Genomic DNA, 8843 nt, shown 5'->3' with positions numbered 1-8843 from the left:
TCTGCACCAGCTCCTGCCTCCACCAGCTCCTGCCTCCACGGCCTCTGTCTGCACCAGCTCCTGCCTCCGCGGCCTCTGTCTGCACCAGCTCCTGCCTCCACCAGCTCCTGCCTCCACAGCCTCTGTCTGCACCAGCTCCTGCCTCCACGGCCTCTGTCTGCACCAGCTCCTACCTCCACGGCCTCTGTCTGCACCAGCTCCTGCCTCCACGGCCTCTGTCTGCACCAGCTCCTGCCTCCACGGCCTCTGTCTGCACCAGCTCCTACCTCCACGGCCTCTGTCTGCACCAGCTCCTGCCTCCACGGCCTCTGTCTGCACCAGCTCCTGCCTCCACGGCCTCTGTCTGCACCAGCTCCTGCCTCCACGGCCTCTTTCTGCACCAGCTCCTGCCTCCATGGCCTCTGTCTGCACCAGCTCCTGCCTCCATGGCCTCTGTCTGCACCAGCTCCTGCCTCCACAACTCTGCCCTGCTTGAGTTCCTGCCCTGACCTCCTTCCATGATGATCAGCAATATGGGAATGTAAGAAAATAAACAGACCCTTTCCTCCACAGCTTACTTTTTGGTCATGGTGTTTCTTTGAAGCAACAGAAACCCTAAGCCATCAGGCTAACAGAAAATGACTTAGAAATGTATGCATAACCACTTATGTCTTTGCTGTGTTCAACACCAGGCTTCTAAAAAACTCTTAATAAAGAACATATGTGGGGGCTGGAGAGATGGCTCAGCAGTTAAGAGCACTGACTTCTTCCAGAGGTCCTGAGTTCAATTCCCAGCAACCACGTGGTGGCTCACAACCATCCAATAGGATCTGATGCCCTCCTCTGGTGTATTTTATAAATAAAATATATAAATCTTTAAAAAAAAGAAAAAGGAATGTTAAATATGGTTTATGAATTCCTAACGTTCATCCAAGCCAGAAACTGACTTGAAGATCTATGTCTACAATGCTTGTCTTTGCTAACTTTGTTAAATTTAGCTATTTGGATAAACCGAGTCATGCAAGAAACTGTGATAGTTTATAAAGACATATTATGAAAAGACCAGTAAAATAAGGTTCCTGGTTTCTCTGTGGACTGTATTTATAGTTTACAGTTTCATTTGATGCTAAAGGATCTTTGTTTAAATTCTCAATTCAAAAATTTAAGGTTCAAGCTTAGCAGGGATAAAACTGTAAAATCCTAAACTCATAAGAGGCACTAATGTTGCAAACTGTTAAAGAGAACTAAGACATGCAAGTTAATGATCAGATTATAAATGATCAAATTCTTCAAATTTCTCAGAACTATGCTTATAGTCATGTTAAGTATAAATGTAATTCGTGGACTGGAGAGATGACTCAACGGTTAAGAGCACTGACTGCTCTTCTGAAGGTCCTGAGTTCAAATCCCAGCAACCACATGGTGGCTCATAACCATCCGTAATGAGATCTGATACTCTCTTCTGGTGTAGCTGAAGACAGCTACAGTGTATTTACATATAATAAATAAATAAATCTTTAAAAAAAAAAAAACTTAATAGACTTCATGGTGGCCCACAAGTCCTTCAGAAAGATCTACTGACTAGAGCATTTACTGTGTTTAATGAAAAAGCTTCCCCTGAAAGACAGTCCTGGGTGATCTCCAAAGAAGTGTCCATCTAGATCTGCTTTGAGTATGGTGTCACTGATCAATGGGCAAAGAACTGCCCCATGCCCCAATTACTGTCAAGGCCCTGCCTAAACTACGGCCACTACTGGGTAGACGACTCTACCCTGTCACACCAAAGTAGGCCAATCCCCCAAGTTCCTCCTGCACAGGAAACCTCTCTGGGTTTTCTGGGTCTGATAGCAAAAGACTAATGCTGCCTTGTGTGGCAGCAGAAGACTGACCTGTGCTCCCCAAGAAGCCATGGAGCCCACCCTGGAGGATCCCAGGCTGCCCAGGCGGCAGGTTAGTGTTTGTCATTTTAACTAATACACCCTGGAGAATCCCAGGCTGCCTAGGTCACAGGTTAGTATTTGTCATTTTAACTAATACACAGAACATTTGGTCTATACTTCCTACTCAGATCTAATGATACTGGCGGCAAACCCTAGCTCTATCAGTCAGTACTCCAGCAGCAGCCAGCCCTTAGCCCCTTCCTCAAGGCTCCACTGCCTGATCCGTCCACTAAACTAAGTCTGCTTTCACTTTTAAAACAATCTGGCTTTACAGTAACTTTGGAAGCAAAAGATGGACATGTGGCTTGCTGATGATATGAATTTAAAACCTTTTAAAAAGATTAAATTACCTGGATCTCTTACATAAAAAAGCTTTGAGACACAATCACTGCCAGCCTGCATTAGTTTCCTGTGTGAAAAGGGAAATTGCTTTTCAGTGGTTGCTCTCTGTTATCTAGCAACTCTATCTTATAGTAAATGCTGGGCTGTTTCCACAGAAGAGCTTAAAGTTTACGTAAGTTGTTATGGTCTAAGAAAGTAACTTAAGGTGTATGAATGCAGTTGTGAAGGTCAGAGAAAATGAGACTTAAAGAGGATCTGTATGCTGTTAAGGCTGCCAAGCTCGCTCTGTGATTCTGATGATCTAACTTTAACTATTAATCAGATTTGGTTACAAAAGCATTGGCTACTACTAAAACTTTAAAGTGAGTTACCATGGTCACAGGCTCCAAAGTTTTCCTGTTATTTTCTAAACACAGACTCAAAAATGCTTCTCACTATAGTGAAAGCACCTCTGTCCTCTGTCCCATCTATGTCCAGCCAGCCCTCTAGGCAGAGGAGAGTATGCACGGTTTTACCCAGAACCACTTGGGGCCTCAGACTCGTTCCCCTGCTCTCTTCCCAGACAGGAAGATGAACACTCATGCTTCTACCACGTGAACACTGGTGTGAGTCCACTCCAACTGTTCACAGGTACTTGTTAACTGCTTGTCCTACAGTGAGAATGTCAAATGGCGGTCATGCTAACATCTCCCTAGTCTGTACCAGTCCAGCAGATTCCCTCTCAGCTGCAGGCAGCACACGACTGCAAAGCTGCCTCTACACTGCCAGTCCCAAGTGGTCCTGCTTCAAAATCTGAGGCCTGGACCTGCTTTCAAAGCAGATGTAAATGACTCCCCAGTGTGAATCAGCCCAGCCAGTGTGATCACTCGGTGTCTTCAGGCTCTATCAAGGAACCAGGTGCTTCTGATGGGACCCCCCCATCGCCTGCCATTGCCTGTCCCCTCCGTTCCAGCCTCTCTGGCCCCTGCACTGAAGCACTCAGCTCTTTCTTTCCCCCTTATCATCAACAAAGGCTGTAACGTCAGGTCTCAGGTAGTTCATGTTCAGAAATGGGCTCGAGCTTGACTATAGATGGACTTGTGGTGGTTAGATAAGAGCCAGCTTTCCTTGGGGACTTGTGGAATAGGTTCTTAGTTCCCAAAAGGAGTTGTTTCCCTTGCCTCTGGCAGAAGGGACACATGGCACTACACTGACACATACCTAGGGTTTTATATCACAGTCCGGGCTAGTCCTCTGGCCCTTCCCTCCTTACAGTACTCACCCTCTGCTCCCTTGCCTCTCTGGCAGATAGCCCCGGCCATGTCTAGTCCACTTCTCTCTGCTATGGACTCTTCCAGATCTCCCAGTGGAGCAGCCATTTCAGCAGTTTCTTTACTAAGCCCCTCGCACAGTGAGAAAGCAAGGTCCAAGACCCCATGTAAGCCAAATTCAATTTATACACACTTAAGGAAAACGGCATTCTCGAGTTTCTATTTCTATTCATGTTTAGTTTGTAAATGGGAAGGGAGTGCGCGCCATGACAGGCAAGTGGAGGTCAGAAGACTGGGCCTTTCCTTCCTCTATGCCGGCCCCGGGGATTGAACTCAGACCACAAGGCTTGGCAGCAAGCGCCTCGCCTGCCCTGGCCTCTCCAATGATGGCCTTAGGTGTGGAGCTCTCCTGTCCACTATAGAAAACAGTTCTTCATTTACTCCTGGGAAGAAAAAGAAAAGCAGAAAAGCAGCAGCCACACTTGTTTGGAGGTGTGGAGCTCACTAAAAGGAACCTTGGTGCCAGACGGGGTTTACTGTTCTGACTCACTGTTTCCTGTGGAGTCATAGCTCCGCTCAGCAAGGGTTAAATGAAAGGTTAAGTAAGATAAAAGCCTTCCTCCAGAGCCAAAGGCCATGCTGAGCTGCCTTCAAGCTCACCAGGTTACAAGTCTAATGTCTTTACTCAGAAAGGAAAGGAAAGGGGTGTGTGCCACATGGGCATGCCTGTCACAGCCTCTAGCAGAGCCACCAGAGAGCAAGCTAACATTTGGTCCACACTCTCAAAGAAAACCTCATACACTAAAGAAATGTAAACCTGATGAAAGACCCACTGTTGTAGGGCTGTAACAAAAGGCAGGTTGTGGTAGCACCTGCCCCCCACTGCTGAGCCAACCCTAGGAAGGAGACGTGGGTGGACTGTTGGGAGTTTGAGGCCAACCTGGACTATACAAAGTGAGACAGTCTCAGAAAAATAAAAGATGAGTTAATTGCAATCAGTCATTACTAATTACTACAGTGTCCAATTCTTTGACTACTTTTAACTCTACCCTGAATATAAATGTGATCAAAAAAAAAAAAATTAATGCCTTCAAAACCTAGTCCTAACAGACATCAGAGAAATACTCAAACAGGCTATGGCGGTCCACTCCTGTAGTCTTAGCAATGGCATGACTGAGGCGGGAAAATCGAAATTCAGGTATCCTCAGCTACCAAGACCAAGGCCAACCTGGGGTACTCAAAATCCAGTTCTATCTTCTGCTCTCCTGAGAAAGGTCTAATGCAAAAGAGGACTCCGGGATTACCAAAGAAAAGCAGATAGTAAGTAAGGCCAGGGGCGATGGTACATGCTCATAGAATCCCTGCACTTGGGAGGCTAACTGCTACTTAATGAGTTCAGAGCCAGCCCGAGCACCCCGAGACACTGTCTCAACTGCAGACTGGTAAATGTGGTACTTTTACTGTCCAACGAAGCACAGACTTCAGACACATACCCTAAGCTTTTTTATCCTTAGATAACCTAAAGCAATTATGTGGCTTCAGCTATGTTTTTAAAAAACTGAGTGTGTAGGTAAGTGCTTTGGAGGCCTGAAGACATCTTGTTATTCCCACCTTCTTCAAAATAGGCCTCTAGTTGTCCTGGAGCTTACTAAGGTAGACTGACTCGTCAGTGTCCACAGGATCCACCAATGGGATTACAAGTACAAGGCACCACACCATACAGAGCAAAGGCTCTTTCTTGGCCAGACAGTGGTAGCACACAGCTTTAATCCCAGGAAATGGGAGGTAGAGGCAGGTGGATCTCTGTGAGTTTGAGGCCATCCTGGTCTACAGAGTGAGTTCCATGCCTGTCAGGGCTGGACTTGAGAATGATGCTCTCTTTAAAAAAAAAGTTCTTTCTTTCAAAAGCTAAGACATTGCTTTTTTGGAACTGCTAGGCCTGACTTCAGGAAGCAAAGGAAGTCTTGACAGGTAACAGACACCTAGGGCTTATTCACCTAGGACGAGAAGGCTGAAGAAAATGGTCATGCCACTTGACTGTTCCTCCTGCTGGGCCTGCTCTCCCGTCTGCACTGGAAGGATAGGCTTGGCAGGTGTTGGCAGCACCAGCTTCGTGGTGACACCCAAGGTAGTGTGAAGGGTGAAGTTGAAGTTCTCATGGGTTGAGTTGGAGAACCTGTTGGAGATATACAAGTAGCCTTCAGATAAAGAAAAGGATCAAGGAATCAAAACATGCACCTTGACTGAATGAGCATCCTGCAAAACCCTGATGGTGCAAACACTGCTGTTTGGCCTTGAAGAGGGAAGAATTCCTGACTACATAGCACACCAGTGACTTCTATTATCTTTGACTACAGTCATCCATCCAGAGGAAGAAAGGGGTCAGGACTATGGAAAAAGAGTTACAAAAGACTAGGGCCAGGGATGCAGCTCAGCTGGCAGTGCCTGCAGAAAGCCCTGGGTTTGCGCTTCAGTACTGTATAAACTAGTTGTGTGGCCCAGGCCTATAGTCCCTGCACCCAGGAGGCAGAGAAGAAGGATCGAGAGTTCGAGGGCATTTTCAGCTACAACACCAACTTGAGCTATATGTTAGCATAGGCTAAACAAAGAAAAACGTAAAGCCTGCGGTTTCGAAACCATTGGCTAGGCAAGAGGGTCACAAGCGCAAAGCCTAGCAGCTTTGCTGGTGAGCTCAATGCCAGCCTCGGTCTCACTCACATAGTAAAAGAGGTGGGCACAGCGGTACATGCCTTAATCCCAACAAGTCTGCAGCCTATTGAAGTTGAGTTCCAGGCCAAGCAGAGCCACACAGTGAAACCCTGTCTTATATAAATGAACAGAACACCTGCCCAGTAGGCACCAGACTCTAGAGGTAATCACCCCATCACAAACAACAGAAAAAGAAGAAAGGCAGGGGGGAGGGGATGGGTAACATGTCTTTAACCCTTTAACCCTTTAACTCAAAAAAGCAGAGGCAGGCAGATCTCTTTGAGTTGGAGGCCAGCAGAGCAAGTTCCAGGATAGCCAGGTCTGCACAGAGAAATCCTGTCTGGGGTTGTAGGGAGGAGAATGCTGTCTGCCTTTTAAATTTAATGAGGGTTGCAGGGTATGGTAATCCATGCCTGTAATCTCTGCACTTGGGAGACAGATGCAGGAAAGCTAAGAGTTCAAGACCAAGGTCACCCTGGCCTACATAGTGATACACAGTGAGTTCAAGACCAGTTCTGTGGGCTACATGAACCTGTCTCAAAAAGAAAACAACAAGACAAAAACAAATTCCTATGGTGGAACTGGAGTCTCCCACACCCCAGGTTCAATATTATTTACTTGCCTGTCTACATTGTCCTTGAATTTTGGGTGCAGTGTGTGTGTCTGACTAAAGTAGGGATTGAACTCAGGACCTCAGGTATGGTGGGCAAAGGAGCTACCAGTCAGATTTCAGCCCTACTGGGATTACATCCATAAACTGAAGAAGTCAGCTGAGTCTGCCCAATTGTTCTCCCCAGAATACCCTAACCTACCCTACCAAACCCTTTTTCTATCTCCAAAGGCTCAGGTTGTCTGCTCTGGAACACACCGCTCCACCCATGGCTTCTGTCCATTCATGCTCTCAAGGTCAGGTTTGTAAACTAGTGTAGTAGTGACAGAGTTGTGACCATAGAGCACTGCCTCATTCCAGGACCCCATAATCTGGCCAAGCTTCAAACCCACACCTCAAACCCCTTGGCTCTATATTATCTCTTTTATCTTGTACTGCTGAGGCCTGCGTTAGTGTCTGGGATGGTACAGGTACACAACAAGAGTTAATGACTTCGTGCCTGAGTGGCCAGGAGCTACCTGTAATGCTCCGAGTAACAGTTCAGTATCAATGAAGGGGTTCCCTGTTAATTTTCGGGGGCTCATTTCAAAGAGAGAATTGTAACACGCCACAACAGACAGTGTCCTGCCAAGTATGAAGATGAACCAACAGGAGCACATACCCAACAAGAGCTGGAGTGGACCTCATCCTATGTGTCGGTTGCTCGGAGCACTGCCAACCACTTGCCGCTCTGAAGTACTACTCTCTCTCTTCTCTTTTCTGGCAGTACTAGGGAGTGAACCGAGGACCCACTGCGCTACAGCCCCCTTCTTGGTTCGGACCTTTTAACCATGTCACCTTCCCCATCTCTCTTAAGATTTCAAGTTGCGGGGCCACAAGGTGTCTTTTTTTCCCCCCTAGGGTGGGCTCCTCGTCCCTCATGCTACTCAATTTCCTTCCAAGCATTTGGCAGGGTCTGAAAACACCCTGTGTCCACAACCCTGTGTCCGGAAACACCCTGTGTCCACAACCCTATGTACACAAAGTCTCCCACTAAAACATCATGGCGGCTCCCTGCGGGCGGCTCCTGACGCCCAGGGCCGAGAGAAACGCTCGACTAGCAGTTAATGAATGCAAGAAACCCGCTAGGAACAGACAAGAACGATGAAGGCTGCTGATGGTTACGGGGGATGCCGGTGGCTGCTTGCGGCAATGGGAGGAGAACTTCCTGGAGAAAAGAGGAGAGCCCGGGAAGCCGCAGAGAACCGGAAACTGCGAGAAGGGATGACGTTCGCGGCTTCCGCCAGGCTACGCTACAGGCCTGCGCGTGGTGATCCGTATCTGACCTCCGGGAGGCCGCAGGGCCCGAGTCCTCATCCCGCCCCCCGCCAGCCCCGGCTAGGTGGGCCCGCGCCACTCCACCGAGGCCCGCTGTCGCCCGCCGGCCCGACCCGGCCCGGCCCTGCCGCCTCCGCTCCCCGAAGCAGCGCACTCACTCCTCGGCCGCCATCTCCCCGGTCCGGCGAGCTTCCGAGACGACAGAGTTGGGCGCCGCAGGGCTAGCGGGGCCTGCGGCTGCTTCCGGTTTCCGCTGCGGGCAGGGGCGGGGCTTGGCCTCCCGGGGCGACCCTCTGCCCCGTCCTCTCGGTGGCCCGAGAGGGGGGACGACGTCAGGGATGTAGTGTAAGCTCTTTCCGGCCAGGCCGTTGCGCCATCTGGCCTCGGGACTGGCTGACTTTGTTCCGGCCCCCGGGCGGGAAGGGTTTGGAGGGAACTTTTGAGATCCGGGTGACTCAGCTGTGAGCAAAGCCGTCCGCCCCGCTTGGAGATCACAGGGCTGAGAACGGAGGAGGAAGGTCTCTCTGGGCGTCCGGGCCGGCTGTGCGGAGGGAGCCTCGGGGCGCGTTCCCAGTTGGCCTCAGTTTCCCCAGCGGTGGGAAGAGTAGACAGAGGGCCTTTGCGACGCCAGTATAAAAGTTGAGAGCTAGGCCAGGCGGTGGTGGCGCACGCCTTTAATCCCAGCACTTGGGAGGC

The 8843-nt window shown here is 49.2% G+C and overlaps 1 protein-coding gene across 3 annotated transcripts in view; it reads right to left on the bottom strand.

Annotated features, from left to right (window-relative positions):
- Slc9a8 (solute carrier family 9 member A8) overlaps nt 1-8453 on the bottom strand; it is a 56737-nt gene extending 48284 nt beyond the window's left edge. Inside the window, exons 1-2 of one of the 3 annotated variants that reach the window (XM_031372825.1) lie at nt 8306-8453; nt 5509-5687 (exon numbers count right to left, since the gene is read on the bottom strand). In XM_031372825.1, the coding sequence (XP_031228685.1) occupies nt 5509-5687; nt 8306-8319 (193 nt within the window). In that variant the 5' untranslated portion in view covers nt 8320-8453. The other 2 variants (XM_031372826.1, XM_031372824.1) reach the window with 2 other exon arrangements.
- Between the last annotated feature and the right edge of the window lie 390 nt (nt 8454-8843).

This window comes from Mastomys coucha, unplaced genomic scaffold, assembly GCF_008632895.1.
Source record: "Mastomys coucha isolate ucsf_1 unplaced genomic scaffold, UCSF_Mcou_1 pScaffold15, whole genome shotgun sequence".
Classification (NCBI taxonomy): Eukaryota; Metazoa; Chordata; class Mammalia; order Rodentia; family Muridae; genus Mastomys; species Mastomys coucha.
This window is presented reverse-complemented; position numbering and strand designations above follow the sequence as displayed.